This window comes from Mytilus edulis, chromosome 10, assembly GCF_963676685.1.
Source record: "Mytilus edulis chromosome 10, xbMytEdul2.2, whole genome shotgun sequence".
Lineage (NCBI taxonomy): Eukaryota > Metazoa > Mollusca > Bivalvia > Mytilida > Mytilidae > Mytilus > Mytilus edulis.
Genome location: NC_092353.1, coordinates 75,934,558 through 75,952,061, shown reverse-complemented (window position 1 = coordinate 75,952,061; position 17,504 = coordinate 75,934,558). Strand labels below are relative to the sequence as shown.

Genomic DNA, 17,504 nt, shown 5'->3' with positions numbered 1-17,504 from the left:
GTTAAAACCAGAGTGTGAGATTTAGAATACAAATGGTCAAGGCACCAGTAACATCTTTGATGAAGTTAAAAAAAAAGACAGACTACTTAGAAAAGGATTTTGACAAAATAAAAGAGGACTACCTGAGATTAGATACCAGTAGATGTAGAATAGCTGAAGATCTCATCAAAGTAGAAAGAGAAAATAATGACATGAAAACGAAACTTACCGACATTCAATGTCGAGCTATGAAATACAACCTGATTTTCACAGGGTTGTTGGAACATAGAGACGAAAATATAGAAGACAAACTACGAAGTTTCCTATACCATGAGATGAAAATTGATCAGCGTATTGAATTCAGTAACGTGCATCGTTTTGGGAGGAGATCGAAAAATGATAAAAGACCCATTGTTGCCACGTTTCTATATTTCTCCGACTTAGAAATGGCGAGGAAAGCAGGAAAACACTTGAAAGGATCGGATTACGGTGTCAATGAACAATTTCCACCTGAAATAGAACAAAGACGGAGACGTTTATATCCGATTATGAAAGAGGAGAGAAGAAAAAGAGCAAAGGTTGAGCTTAACCGAGATAAGTTATAAGTTAATGATGAACTAGCAAATCCAGATGTATACGAGTTGGAGAGTACGCATGTAGATCCTCGTCAATCAACTTCTGGGCCACAAAAACGTCCAAGGGTACATTCTATACCAGAGAGAGACGACACACATAATCGCAGATAGGATTACCGTGGAGTGCATTGTAAACATTACTCTGAAGTTTTAAACAATATTAAAAATAAAAACAAATCATTGTCTAACAATATAATCAATTTAAATATACTGACATTGAATGTATGTGGTTTACATAGAAGAATAAAGTATCCAGAATTTAATGAACTTATTCAAAATTATGACATTTTATGTTTTGTTGAAACAAAGACTGATGATGTTAATGAAATGAATATACCAGGGTATACTGTTAAAACAAAATCGCTGTAAATATGCAAGGGTTAAATCAGGGGGAATAATCCTTGGTTATAAATCTAACTTATCTGAGCACAATCATCCTATTGAAACAGATAGTAAATATATTTTTTGGTTCAAAATTGATAAAACAATGTTTCATCTATGTCAAGATATTATTTTTGGTATTGTATATATTCCACCAGGAAATTCATCATATTGTATAGGTGACCCATTTAACGAAATTGAACATAAACTTCTTATGTTTAGTTCAGATCATAGTTATATCTGCGTTCTTGGAGATTTCAATGCCAGAACAGGCGAGGACTTATATTTTACAGAAGTTATCTATGATGAATTTTCAGGAATGTTTGATTTGCATGATGTATCTTTAAACATATTTGCAAGCTCCAATATTAATATTTCAAGAAAAAGTATGGATAAAAAGAAAAATAATTTTAGTAACTACACTTTCTTACAGCTATGTAGAGCTAATAATTTATTCATTTGTAATGGTAGAATCGGGGATGACAAAGACAAAGGCCAATTTACATGTAAAAATGTCAGTGTGGTAGATTATGTTATTGGCTCTGCAAAGTTTCTTACACTTCTTCAAAACTTTTGTATTCTTGAAACATCAAAATTATTTTCCTATCCTCACACTCCATTGTCACTCTCTATGTGTATATATGAAAATGAGAATAGAAATCAATTTAAAAAAGGAAACTTCACACCAACTGAAGAATTTAAAAAAGAGGACATCGAACATGTTGATACCATTATTGAAAATATAGATAAAACTCATACTGACATTATTCTAACTGAGCCTGAGTCTGTAAATATAGAAGATGTAAATCATAATTGTGTAAATAATATTGTTAAAAGAACTTGTGATATACTTGTTGATGCTGATAAGACTACTTTTGGTACTTATATGAAATGTGATAAACAAAATAATGTTAAAATAAATACATATAAGCCTTGGTTTGACGAAGATTGCAAGACAAAAAAATTCAAAAAATCTAAGAAAAAACTGAAACGTAATTTTTCACCAGATCTTTTCAATGAGACAAAATCTCAAGAAAAGCAATACAAAAGAACAATGGATAACTGTATAAATAAACACCGCAAGAAAGTTAGAAACAAGATTAGTAATTTGAAATAAAAAAATCCAAAGAAATACTGGAAAATTTTAAACAGCAACAAAAACTCCAAAAATAGCGGTGAAAATGAAAATAATGAAAATCCTGCAGAAAGCCAGGTTGATGTAGATAGTTTGAATGTACATATTAACTCTGTAATAACTCGTGAGGAAGTTGAAAATGCTTTAAAGGGTCTGAAAAATAATAAAGCATCTGCTAATGATAGAATTGTTAATGAATATCTGAAGCATTCTTTCAGTGTTATGTGTGATATTTATGTAAAACTATTTAATGTAATTTTTGATACAGGTATTGTACCCAAAGAATGGCTATGGGGCGATATATATCCAGTGTATAAAAATAAACGGGATAAATTTGATCTAAAGAATTTAGACATATCACCATAATAAGCTGCTTTTGGAAACTTTTCACATCTGTATCAAGTAACAGATTAAATAAATATTTGAAAGAATATAGCTTAATATGCGAAAACCAAGGAGGCTTCCGGAAAGGATACTCCACCATTGATAATTTATCTATTTTATATTCTCTCATTCAGATGATGAAAAACAAAAAGAGGAAACATTTTTGTCCTTTTATCGATTTTGCTAAAGCTTTTGATACCGTTTGGAGAACTAGCCTGTGGCAAAATTACTATTTAATGATATAAATGGTAAAATGTATAATGTAATTTTTAATATGTATAGTAGTATTAAATCTCGTATTTCATCTAATGGTGATACTACCGAATACTTGTATCTAAATGACTTGGAAGATTTTTTTCATAGAAATGACGTTATAGGTTTAAACACAGTGACAAATGAAATAGAAAAACAAATTAACATTTACTTGAAACTCTATGTATTACTTTATGCAGATGATACTTTTTTATTTTCTGAAAGTGCACAAGATCTTCAACAGCAGCTAAATACATTTCATTACTGTGATATATGGAAACTGAAAGTTAATCCAACCAAAACAAAAAACAAAAAGCTTCATGGTATATGAAGAGCTAGGCGCTTATCCTATGTCAGTATACTTGGAACACCGTATGGTATCTTTTTGGTCTAACATTGTACACAGTTCCGATAGTAAAATGACAAATATTCTATATAGATATATTTATAAACTCAACGTAGATAGTGGATTTACTTTCGAATGGTTGATTTGTATAAAAGATATCTTGAATAAATATGGATTTTCAGATATTTGGTTAAATCAGAGTAACTATAGTTTTAATCTAAAATGGTTAAAGTTGAGCATTACACAAAGATTTTTTGACCAATTTCAGCAGGCTTGGAAATCAGAATTGGAAAATTCTCTAAAAGCATAATGTTACAAACTGTTCAAAGAAAACTTTGAATTTGAAGAATATTTAGACTTATTACCTTATTAAGATAAATAACGTTATGTAGGTTTGGAGTTGGAAATCATCGGTTGCCTATAGAAACCTGTAGATGGCGTAGAATTATTAGACAGCAAAGGTACTGTGTACTTTGTAACTCTCAAGAGATAGGTGATGAATATCACTATATTCTAAACTGTACAACTCTAACAGAAAATAGAAGCGCTTTTTTTAAACCTTACTATGTAAGCCTAGTAAATGTTTTGAAATTCGTCACTTTATTTATTTAAAAAAATATTCGTGTATTGAAAAAATGGTGTAAATTACTTCGAATTATCAATATAGGTTGATCACCAATCTCTCGTTCTTGTTGCTCGTTTTGTGCAAACTTGTCATGCGCAAAATCTGTATGTTATTATATGTAAAAATATCTTTCTTTGTACCATTAACTTGGTTTTATAAGACATAAAGAAATCTGAAAAATATTGATTTAATAGATGATGTTTCCTTAATTTACAATTATTTACATATCATATATATGTTATTAACAATAAATCATAAATTAAGGTTTTATAAAGTAATAAAACCGGTAAGAAGGGTGAGAAATTTTAACTGCCAGCGAGAAAAAGAAATGATAGTTAATCAAATGGGCATCACATTGAAATATGTTCATGAATACGTTCTTGTTGTGATAGAAAGCAGATAATTGATTATGAAAGTCGAAGCGGTAATAATTAAAAAAGTACTTTACTTCAGATAAAAGACTGAAAGGATAAAATACCGATAAGAATATATATCAAAGCCAGAATAGTACGTTCTTTAAATATTACCTGTTAAACAATGTTCCATTTAAAAAAAATGAAATGCATATTTTTTTGTTTTCATTATTTAAGAGAGACCCGCGGAAATTATTTTAAAAATATCAATATTTGTTGATTTTTTATAATTATTCAGAAATTGTATCACATATTTCAGAGCAAATAAGATAGATTAGAGAAAATACTTCAGGAAAACCGTTTTATTCTTTTGATAACACTGATATAACATCTACATGAAAATTACATCTATAGTGGAAGATATTAGCAACCAAAATCGAGAGAATTGTGCAAATGATGATACAAATATTAAAATTAGCACGCTGCATCATTTTTAATATATACTTTTTAAGAAACAACTGGTGGCCATTTAAAAAAATCATTTTTTCATGATGGCCACCACTTTTTCTAAAATGGCTGTTTTCCCAGGTTTTAGATACTTAATTTTCTGGAAAATGTTTTCTTTGGCCTTCTTTAAGAATAAAAGAATATCAGATTTGGTGGCTACCTTCTTTTAATGTGACATATATACTAGAAATGAATATTTTACATGGTTAGGGCTTGCGCATGCGCGAAAATGTTACAAAATAAGCACATAAACATTTGAACTATTCATTATATACTAAGCGCTTTTGGATTTTGTATGACGTTATGAATTTGTTTAATACCATTTTTAAGTTTACGATACACATGCGTTTAACAATTTCGCACATGCGCAGACTATTTATAGACATAGAAAGCGATTTGCACGTACTACAAGGGCACAATGATGTAAATCGTTGTTCATCTTACAAATGAGGATTTGGATTTTGTAAACACATCTTTGTCATCATTTCATTCCTCTAAACATCTAGGCTCGTCTGTTCAAGTTCGTGTAACATTTATGATACCACTGTTTGAAAACACATCCTTTCAAGTGCAATGATCAAGCATTCATTTGATAAGGTGAAAAAGGTGGTTACCTTTCTAAATCCCGGGCAACCATAAATTATACCACTGGTTAAAAGTGCCCTCACGGAAGCCGCTATTGCGACACCTAGAATGGCATATTGTTTTCATGTATGTTCAAATGTAATAAGGACTAAACACTCGCATCAGATGACAGCATGTGTTCTGAATTGTTAATGTCAGCTTATGAAAACGTAAACGCAGAAAGTGTAAGGAAAGAGAGTCACATCGACCACAGTTTAATTTCTGGCGTTTAATTATGAATTAAGAAATTCTTGTGCTTTTGGTAGTTCGCCCATTTCACAGGTCATACATGCAGATATTGTACTTTACAAATAGTCCACACCAAGCGGAAGCAAGTCAGATATGTATATGAAAACCAAGATATTGGGTCCAAACAATACGAAGATATTTTGAAGCAAATGCAAAACGAAAGAGAATCTGTTTTTTTATAACCAGATAAAAAAAGAACAATTTCCTATAAAACGGCTTAAAATGAAACTGGAAACTTCTTTGTCAAAAACAAAGCTAGAGAACCTTGAAAGTGATTGCGATCTCTTTTCTTTACTTTAATTTCTTGTCAAAGTAGACAGTTTGACTTTGAAGATTTCTTTAGCCTTGAACACCAAAACGTCTTTGTCTCAGAATTTCAATTTAACCAGTGGTATAAAATCACAGCAAGTGGGTATACTTGAAACATTTTGCTATTTCCCATCAACTTATCCAAATTCTGACGCATTTGTCGTTGGTGGTGCAGCAATGGTTTATTCCAGGCCACCGCATGGGGCAAACTATTTGATTTGATTATGATATGAATATGCAAATGATGTCATACTTCCTTATAGACTAAAATCTTGCAACTATAAGTATCCATTAGTAGACATTGTATTTGATGTTTATTAAATCACTGGGGTAAAGCTGATGACCGTAACTGCATTCACGGTCATCCCAAGATGTCGAATGAAAAATTAGGTCAGTATTTGTATTGTCTGTTTAAGTGTTTCTATATTATTTTCTTTACAAAGCATACATCGGTGCGATGTAAACTGATAAAAGATTCACACGGAAATCACAAATAACTACCGAGAAATGTGTACGAAACAGGAAATTAGATTTGAAAAATCGTTAAGATGACCGTAAATCATAATCGAGATGACCGTAACAGGATCAGCGATTCATAACAAGGGTGACCGTAATTGGTTAAAGGATGACCGTAATTTGTAAAGGATGATCGTAACTTTTAAAGGATTACTTTCTTTTCTAAGAAATATCCATATATTCATAGCTTTTTGATAAGTTTGTCTCAATAGGGGCTCGGTTAGCGGATATATATATATATATATATATATTTACTCAATTTCTTTTAACTATTTGCCGTATTTTGAGTTTATGACAATGATAGCAGATTGCATATTTCTCGTAAATAATTAAATATTAATTGAGAACGAAATTAAAATTTGAATACAAATTGACAGCGATACGACGAAAAGTTGAAGAAAAAAACCCCATTAATTAAACATATGAATATCCAGTAATCGAGCCCCTGCGTATGGTTCTAGAGGAAGCACATTGAAATCTTAACATCTGCCAAAAAATTAAACATTCGATTCCTTTGACAATACCGGATCCGATGGAACTGCAAAATTTATTCTGCATTCAGTTGGTTTTACTGGTATGTTTTCAGTTGATAGTCCTTTAGCTTTATAACCCTAAAAAGTTAACTCCCTTACCCATGAACAGTTTCTTGAAAGTAATCCAGAATGCCAGCGTTTCTGGAACATACCTTGTAGAGTATATTGTTGACTGGAAATAAAACCTTCCGACAGCCAGTAACAAATGAAAAGCAACATGTTCAGTAAATATTCCATTAGATATGGATTTTAATACGGAAATGAAGTCTTCGTATCACCCTATCTCTTTTAGTTTTGATTCAATATTTGGCAATAGTTCATAAATATATATAAAAAAAAGAAGAAGATGTGGTATGATTGCCAATGAGACAACTCTCCACAAGAGACTAAGATGAAACAGAAATTAACAACTATAGGTCACCGTACGGCCTTCAACAATGAGCAAAAGTCCATCAGCATAGTCAGCTATAAAAGGCCCCTACATAACAATGTAAAACAATTCAAACGAGAAAACGAACGACCTATAATAAAGTTCATTTTTAAGTCCGATTGACACCTTTCTTCTACATAATCGCCACTGACTTTCAAATTTGAGAAACCTGTTTTGAATGATATAGTTTTTTCTTCTTAATTTATATTTGGCGTATAACCGAAATGTACAGACCGATATGCAGAATGACCAGTGTTTTCATTCAAAGCTTTTTTTCTAAAACTAAATGTTTGTGGACAAACATGATTGTCTGCAGTGTGTATCAAAATGCTGTCTACATTAAATGACGTGAATTTGCAGGTGGTATCTAAAGACATGTACTTATTTGAAAAGAAGAACACTTGCAATGGGAGTTGAAACGATATAATGTCAATGGGTGTACATGCTTTGGCATTTTTAAAAAGGTATATTTATTATATGATATTAATAGGAATCCCAGAAATAAAAAAAAATCTTTTAGAGTGTACTTGGAGGAGGCTAAATATGGTGAACTATGTGTGTTTCTTCTACCTATAGGATAAATGCAGTGTTATACATACGTTTTATTACAATACGATTTACTATTTGATGCAAAACAGGTAATCCAAATACGGATATTTTTTAGAATTGATGGTCATCCTTTAAATGCTACGGTAATCTTTAATAAATTACGGTCATCCTTTACAAATTACGGTCATCTATTTACCAATCACGGTCATCCTTGTTATATGTTACGGTCATCTTGAAAATATTTGAATCACGATTTACGGTCATCTTAGCGATTTTTTCAAATCCAATTTCCTGTTTCATACACATTTCTCGGTAGTTATTTGTGATTTCCGTGTTAATCTTTTATCTGTTTACATCGTACCAATGTATGTTTTGTAAAGAAAATGATATAGAAACACTAAAACAGACAATTCAAATACTGACCTAATTTTTCATCCGACATCTTTGGATGACAGTGAATGCAGTTACGGTCATCAGCTTCACCCCAGTGTAAATGAATGATTTAAAGGCTGGGACTAGAAAAAAAGTTACTGGTGCTAGACGGAAAGCTGTTGGTTCTGGTTACACGCCAAGTGTTTGGAGTAGTTTTCTCTGTAAAGATGACAACACAACGTATTTGATCAAATTTCTTGCAGACATAATTGCTTCTTTAGTGATTTAAAAATGCTTATGTTACTAAAGGTGAAAAAATTCAATTACAATACGAATAATTCCCAGCTATCCCCTTGTAACCATGAAAAAATAGATACACGAATGATTATGCATGATAAGCATGCTGCTGAAAATTATTGTAAAAAGTAATTTTAAGTAGTACTGACACAGATGTAGTAGAATAAGAAATTGCAGCACTCACAAGATAAGGTGTGGACAAATTGTGAATATGTTTTTGAAGAAATGAAGGCTTTCTATGGCTTCCTCTACATGTCATAGCAAATTCATTTGGTCCTTGTGTAGCTGTTCTTCTTTTCAGTTATGCATTTAATTGATGTGAGACTGTGTCGACATTTCATGGTAAAGTTAAGAGGTCAGTTTGGCACACATGGAAAGTATTCCCAGATGTAACAGACGTTTTTATCCCGCTTTTGTATAAAACACAGACACATACATTGATAACATAGAAGCATTCTTTTGAATCACGTATGGCAACATCAACATTTGCTTTATGTATGTATTGTTTTATCGTACTTTAGGAAATTTAATTGGAGTTTTATCAAAACTTACATTGGATTATACCTATGTAACAGCTTTAAAAGGAATGACGAAATGTAGCCAATTGGATATGACGCCATTGCCAAATGAGCGGTGGCCATTTTGATTTTTTTTTATGGCCAGCAGCTGAATTTTTTTAATTATCATTTAGTCAACCTATATTCCAAATTTCATGCTTGTATCACGATGTGCACAATTATGTCCATAATATCTCTCACTATATCGACAAAAATCTTTTTACGTTATGTTTGTTATGACATTTTACATATCTGACTCGAATATTTAGTTCGTCGATGTCTGCACTCAATGTTACATAGGCCTTCATGTGGTTGAAATTTGAATGAATTAGTCAAATATAACGTTTTCCTATGCCGGGACGGTACTAAACTCTCATTGAAGGTGCTTATAATCAGTATTTGACCGCTTTTTGCTGAAAAGAGGTTTTAAAAAACCTTTAAAAAAAATCACCTACCTTTTGGAAGACCTTTCATATCCGTTTTGCTTACTACATAATGTTTAGGCTGAGAACTAGTAAATACACATAAATCACGTTTAGGTATATCACCACTATCTTCTATCATGGGTATCTCTTCTTCCATCATCATGAAGATCTCTTCCATTAAACTTGTACATGATAACCCGGCCAAGCCTAAATATGACAAAGATATTGGATGTAAATAGGACAGTTTTAATAACACCACGTGTACAATTTACAAGAATATACAGAAATTTTAAGCCATATCCCATAAATATATTTCACTTCAAAATAGGGTCAAAATCTGAAAGGCAAAAACCTACTAGATGCTGTAGTCATGTCAATAAAAACAAATGACATTCAATCCTTAACATTTGTTTTTGTTAAATTGTTATGATTATGATTATTTTGTTTTCCGCGACTTTGCGAAACCTGTTCTATATAAAGTAAGCAATTTATCAAAATGAAGTATCGGATAAAAACACGCTTTTTAGAAGCAAACTGGTAAACCGAACTGTCTCTTTTGATAACTTATTTCCACGAACAGTCGAAACCTGTTAAACAAAAATCAGAAACAGTTACTTACAAAATGTAGGAGATAACTGTATTGTATTTTAAGCTCCGATGGTATCAATTGGGGATTTGTTAGTCGCAAATTAAGTTTACTGGCGACATGTTAGCGGAGACAGTAAACGCGTATTTGCGACCAACAAATCCCCAATTGATACCATCGGAGCTTAAAATACAATATTGTTCTCTCCATTCTGATGAAACTGACAGAAAACAACGTTAAAACATGTATTTAGAATATGTCGTATGCCGTCTTCTCTTTCGCGTATGACCCATGGCATCAATTGACGAGTCAACGGATGGGATAATCTGGATAAAATTTGTAGAAAAAAACAACGATAGTAATAAATTTTATGTTAGTGTTGTGTATTTACCGCCTGAATTTTCTGCACGTTCAACAAATGCTTATGAATTTTTTGATACACTTATGTCTCAAATATACTCTATTCCGAATGGATGTCCGTTTTATATTTGTGGGGATTTTAATAGCAGGATTGGAGATATGGAGGATTATATTCCAGGGGTAGATAATTTGCCTGAACGTGAAGTAATTGATTTTAAGGCAAATAGCTACGGAGAAATTTTCTGTGAATTTTTATCAAATGTTAACTGTTGTGTTTTGAATGGTCGTAATCATTTAAGTAATGATTACAAATATGTATCTACAAGAGGATCTTCAGTAGTTGATTTTTGTATTACCCCATTTGAAAATATAAATAGTTTTAAAAAATTTGAAGTCATTCGTGCAAGTGACTTGGCAAATAAAAGTTTAATAACAGGATCAATAGAGCCAAAATATATTCCGGATCATTCAGTGTTATGCTGGGAATTTGAAAGTGCAGTATGTGAAAATACTAATAAGCAAAGTTTAAATAGTCATGATAATAGAAGTAATCATATTGTTTATAATGTGAAAAATATTCCTGATACTTGGATGAATGATGAAAATAGTATTAATCTTATTAATTCATGTATTGCAAATATAGAAAGTTGTAATGGAATTCAAGTTGAATTAGATAATATATATAATGAATTTATTAATGTTATACATAATGAGATGAATGATAAATTAGACAAAAAGATAAAAATTATGAACAGTGTAAATAACAAAATACGCCGCTTTAAAAAACGATGGTGGACCGATGAACTAACTGTAAAATGGAATCAGGTATGCCTAGCAGAAAAATAGTACTTACATTGTACCAAAGTTAACAGTAACGCATATTTACGACAAATTTATGTTAGTAAGCGAAAAGAATTTGATAAACTAGCTCAACAAAGTAAACGACAATATTGGCACATTTGTCAAGAGGAACTTGTAAATTTAAACAAAAATGATCCAAGACAATTTTGGCGTAAAATAGGCAATATTGGTATTGGTAATGACAGACAATCGAAAATTCCAAATGAGGTGTTGCGAAGTGATGGATCTGTTACAAATAACATGGACGATGTTTTACAAAAATGGAAAGACAGTTTTCATGGTTTGTTGAATCCCGATCCAGATAACAACAAGAATGTTGGTGTTGAAAATTTAATTGTAAAGAATGATATTGTTTGTAATGATTTACATGATTATATATCTTTTGATGAAGTTTATAAGGTAGCAATGGCAGCCAAAAATGGGAAAAGCCCAGGTGTAGATTGTATTCAGGCAGAATTATGCAAAAATTATGCAGTTATTTTTACTTTACCTAAATTGTTTAATATTTGTTTTCAATTTGGCAAAGTTCCAAATATGTGGAACAAAGGTATTATTACTCCTATACCTAAATGTTCAACTACGGATCATAGAGATCCATTATCATATAGAGGTATTACCTTAGCACCTTGTGCATATAAGCTTTATTGTGGCGTTTTAAATAAAAGGTTAACTGAGTGGTTAGACAAAAGGGATATAATAAATGATGAACAAAATGGGTTTATTAAAGGTAGAAGTACAATAGATCATATCAGTACATTAACATCTGTTATTGAAACTAGAAAAAAATGTAAGCTGTCAACTTTGGTATCTTTCATTGATTTTAAGAAAGCTTATGATTCTATTGATAGAGTTTTGTTATTTAATAAATTAGGAAAACTGGGTGTTAGTACAAAATTTATGTATGCTTTAAAGGCTATTTATTCTAATGTAGAATGCAGTGTCAGATTAAATGGTAACATGACTGAATGGTTCAATGTAAATACTGGTTTAAATCAAGGCTGTGTATTGTCAACAGTAATGTTTAATATATTTATTAATGATTTAATTGATGATATAAAGTTGTTAGACATTGGTATTAATATTGATGGTGAAATATTATCTATCTTGCTGTATGCCGATGACATAGTTTTATTAGCAGAAAATGCTGAGGATTTACAAAAATTATTAGATGTTTTAAATGTATGGTGTAATCATAATAGTTTAAAAGTAAATTTAAGAAAATCAAATGTTATACATTTTATAAATCCTTCTGTAGCAAGATCAGATTTTCATTTTAGTTTAAATGATGAAAATATTGAGTATGCTTCAAATTACCAATACTTAGGTTTATTGTTAACGGAGTTTTTAGACTACCAATTAATGGCAAAAGCTGTAGCCAGGTCAGCAAGTAGGGCATTGGGTTTACTTGTTGTTAAATGTAAAGCACATGGTGGTTTTCAGCACAATATCTACACAAAGCTATTTGACACGATGACATAAATTATGGCTCGACTATTCGGGGCACGAGAGATTTCTCGTGCATCACTGAAGTACAGAATCGCGCCATGCGTTTCTACATGGGTGTGGGTAAATATACCCCAAACGATGCTGTGTCAGGTGACATGGGCTGGAAACCACCATGTGTTAAACAGTGGATAAATATTTTTAGACACTGGTCCAAATGTACAAAAATGGACAATAATAGAATTAATTATAAAGTTTTTAAATGGTCAGTGATGAAAGGTAGTTGTAAATTAAAAAATTGGTGCTACAAAGTTATGGAGATGTTGAAATCATTTGATTTTGAAAGATATTGTAAAATAAATGAAAATTTTCTTGATAGTTATAGTATATCTCAGTTAGAAGAGAAAATGTTTGATAAATATAAAAAAGACTGGTGTACAAGAATTTTTTCATATAGTACCGATTGTAAATTGAGAACATATAAACTTTTTAAACATACTTATAACACTAAGCAATATTTGCTACAGAAAATGCCACAGCGCCATCGTAGTGCTTTTTCAAAGTTTAGATGTGGTGTAGCACCATTAAAAATTGAAACTGGTCGATATGAAAGAAAAAATCTAGACGAAAGAGTCTGTTTTAACTGTAATATTTTAGAGGATGAAAAACATGTACTTTTAAATTGTCACCTGTATGAAGATCTAAGACATGCACTTTTTATTGATATATTGTGTCATAATGATATGTTTTTAAACTTGTCTGATGAAGAAAAATTTATATATATGTTTAAAAATACCAATATTTGTAATATTGTTGCCAAAACCTGCAATAACATTTCAACAAGGAGAAACAGTATTTTATATCATTAACTACTGTATTTGTAGTATTTTATAAAACGAATAAGTATTATTTGTATTTTAATAGTCTCTCATAATTCTTTTAAGAATAGCACATACATGTATTTAATTGTTTTAACTATGTTTACTGTATAATTAATTTTATAATTGTATCTTGTTTTAATCATGTTGCATGTGGTGAGACTTTAATAAACTATTGAATCTGAATCTACCCTGCATAAAAGTTACGTTATCCAATCAAAATGAACGTTACAAACGTTGTTGCATTAGAATGGAAAATTAAAGGTTTTGAGAGATCGAACCATGAAGGGAAACACGCGGTGCACAATATAAACTGACTCGTCAAACAAATTATATCAAACTCAAAAACCGTCAATTTTTGAGACATGATGAGGTATCCTTCAGTGATCTTTCCGACACCAGGCCTGTTCAAAGGTCAAACGACAAAAGTTCAAGGTATTCGTCGCTTTCCCCATCTTATACTTTGTAATGGGATAAACTCAAAAACCGTTATAGCTAAATCAAAGATAATTTATGGTAAGTGTTTGTGATAGTAAGCCACTATTATGTTATGCTTAGATCCTCTTTAAAAGAAAACATTTTCTCACTGAGGCTATTGCAAGTGGCAAAAACATGGCAGCTTTAAGTCTGAGGTCATAAGGTCTTCAACATTGGACACCTTGATTATTTAGCTCCTACGGGTCAATACCAAGGTAAAGCCTTGTAACATGTCATGGTATAAGCTCAGAACCGTAATAGTTAAAAAGGAAATAGTTTTTTTTTGCTATCAAAACGCAACTTTCTATTACAGCTAAAAAAAACTTAATTGTAGAGAGCCCTATCAAATTTTACTAAAACATCGTTACAGGCTATAACTCGGAAAATAGTAGTCGCGGGGAAATAAGACCTTAATCACCAAACTCCTTTAGATGGGGCATTCACTATGTCCAAAGGTTATAAAGAGTTTCTTTCTAACACAAACGATGCAAACGGCTAAGCACGTGTTTTGATTATTTCTTTCAAACATACGTTTGCAAAGTATAAATAAACTTTGACAAACTATGCAAACGATAAAAATGCGTCTGCAGTTTGTCGTTTTTCGTTTGTTAGTGCAAATGCTACATTTGTTTCTTAATTCAATCTGATTAAACGATATATTTGTTTCTACGTTTGTTAAAACTCTGTTTACCAACAACATGTGCATGCATTATTGAAAGTTCAAACAGGGTCAGTAAAGACTTATTAAACGATGTATTTGTTTCTGCTTTTGTAACGTTTAGAAAACACCGACAAACGCGATACAACGTTTACAAAATTTTGGTTAGAAAGAAATGCGGCCATACTATTGTACAACTAGTTTTTACTAAGAAGTTGCGACAAACGGCACACAACGTTTACAAAACTTGTGTTAGAAAGAAATGCACTCAGAATACATATGATAAAAGTTTCGCAAAAGTTATCAACCATTTACTTCATATAACATATAACACAGGTTTTGTAAACGTTGTGTGCCGTTTGTCATAATTTGTTTAACGTTACAAAATTAGAAACAAATGACCCTGTTTGAAATGGTAAAAAATGCCAACAAACTTTTCGCAGGGAAATAGCTTCGGTAAAAGATGTTTTAGACACACTAGACTTCTGTGCATACTTAATTTTATTGTCAGTTCTTTGTCTTCATCAGATGAATGTTAAATAGCAGCACTGAAATTTACCTTATATAAATTTTGAGTAACTGTTGACATTGTGCTGAGTTATGACAATCAGAATAATACGTTTTCCTTAATTAGATTTTTTTTAAATGGGAACAATATGATAGATTATTGATTAAGGGTGCATTTCTTTCTAACACAAATGATGCAAACGACTAAGCGCGCACATAGTTTGATCATTTGTTTCTAACATACGTTTGTAAAATTTACATAAACTTTGACAAACTTTGCAATCGCTTGAGATGCGTCTACAGTTTGTGGTTCGTCGTTTGTTAGTACAAACGCTACAATTGTTTCTTACTTGAACTTGATTAAACGATATATTTTTTTACGTTTGTAAAAAAATGTTTACCAACAATATGTGCATGCATTATTGAAAGTTCAAACAGGGTCAGTAAAGACTTATTAAACGTTGTATTTTTTTCTTCTTTCGTAGCGTTTAGAAAACAACAAAACACGCCACACAACGTTTACAAAATTTTGGTTAGAAAGAAATTCAACCTTAATGTTAAAGTTAGAAAGAAGCAGCGTTTGTACTAAAAAAAACGATTAACGAAAAACTAGACGCATTTTTAGAGAGTGTATAGTTTGTTAAAGTTTATGCAAACTTTGCAAGCGTATGTTAGAAACAAATGATTTAAACGTGTACTCGCTGAACCGTTTGTATGAGTTGTGTGTGTTAGGAAGAAATACATTCTGTATCTCTTACAATTACTGATATCATGAATATTTTTAAAACATCTCTGCTAATCAATGGGAAGGGATGTATTTAATAGAACTTTAATTTGTTTAACAATTTGAGACAGCAAAGTCAAAATAAGATTTACAAACTTTCATAATTTTGAAAGAAAAAAAAAATACTAGCTCTAAATTGAAATGCAGTTATGTCCAATAGATGATTTTTTTATGGTACAGAAAATGTTTGTTTCCCACGCTTTTTTTTTTCATCCTAAAGAGACTAGAGCACAGGACGATATGGGACTTATTGTGTCATTGGACATATCTCTCTATCTCTTTCAATCAATGTGAAAACACGTTTTATATGTCAAAGTTCCAATGTTCCCCGCGTTGCACATATCCAAGGCAGAAGGACAAAAACTAAATAAACCATTTGTTTTGTTCTTTAAATCAATTTATAAATATCTTAGAAAAATGAAGGCTCCAGCGCAATTGTAATGCAATTTCAGTTATAATCAAACTTATCAAGGGGCATAACTCGTTAAAAATATTTGATCAGCACTGACTTTCGGAATTTATCGAAAGAATTATTGTTGGCTATTATTCAGTCATTATACATAAATATAGTTTCCACCTAAACTATTGGCAGAAGTTTCTTGTAATTCAAAGCGAACAAGTAATGGTCCAGAATCGTTCCATACCCAATATAATGAAGAATTTTATAGATGTCATCTAGTTATTTACGATTTTCTTGATAATATCATAAAACTTGACACCAACATATATAACTAGAGGCTTTCAAGAGCCTGTATTGCTCACCTGACTCTACCTGGATTTTTGAAATCATATAAAAAAAAAGAATAAAATTTGGCTACAAAGTAACAACAATTGGCAAACACCTCATTAGGAAAGGAACATTTATGCTATGTTTGGTTTCATTCAATTCAGTAATCTCTAAAAGATGAAATTTGTATGCATTTCACATAGGGTCCTATGTAAAACTTAACCCCCCCCGCCCCGCTGGCAGCCATCTTGGAAGATGGATCAGCTACAAAGTAACAATAATTGGTCAGCATCTCATAAGGAACATTCATGCTATGTTTGGTTTCATTCCATTTAGTAGTTCTCTAAAAGAAGACATTTGTATAATTTCCCGTTAAACTAAGTCCTCCGCTGGCGGCCATCTTGGATGTTGGATCGGCGACAAAGTAACAATACTTGGTCAGCATCTCATAAGGAACTTTAATGCTATTTTGACTTCATTCTAATCAGTGGTTCTCTAAAAGAAGTCATTTGTATGCATTTCCAATAGGGTCCTATGTTAAACTAAACCTCCCGCTGGCGGCCATCTTTGATGATGGATAAGCTACAAAGTAACAACACTTGGTAATCACCTAATAAGGAACATTCATGCTCTGTTTAGTTTCATTCAATTCAGTGGTTCTGTAGAAGAAGTCATTCGTATGCATTTCCCGTAGGGTCCTATGTTAAACTAAGTCCCCCGCTGACGGCCATCTTGGAGGATGGATCGGCTAAAAAGTTACAACAC

The 17,504-nt window shown here is 31.5% G+C and overlaps 2 protein-coding genes across 2 annotated transcripts in view; one reads left to right on the top strand and one right to left on the bottom strand.

The window, feature by feature from the left end:
• Nucleotides 1–32: 32 nt before the first annotated feature.
• On the top strand, nucleotides 33–584 carry LOC139492984 (uncharacterized). The gene has a single exon (XM_071281131.1). The coding sequence runs from the start codon at nucleotides 33–35 to the stop codon at nucleotides 582–584; it is 552 nt and encodes a 183-aa protein (XP_071137232.1).
• Nucleotides 585–2,236: 1,652 nt separating this feature from the next.
• The window catches only part of LOC139492983 (baculoviral IAP repeat-containing protein 7-A-like), a 39,297-nt gene continuing 24,029 nt past the window's right edge, over nucleotides 2,237–17,504 (bottom strand). Inside the window, exons 5-6 of the mRNA XM_071281130.1 lie at nucleotides 9,489–9,665; nucleotides 2,237–2,283 (exon numbers count right to left, since the gene is read on the bottom strand). Of these exons, the coding sequence (XP_071137231.1) occupies nucleotides 2,237–2,283; nucleotides 9,489–9,665 (224 nt within the window). The remainder of the gene's footprint in view (nucleotides 2,284–9,488; nucleotides 9,666–17,504) is intronic.

Coding starts and splice junctions, on each gene's coding strand:
- LOC139492984 (XM_071281131.1), top strand. CDS start 33: ATGGTCAAGGCACCAGTAACATCTTTGATGAAGTTAAAAAAAAAGACA.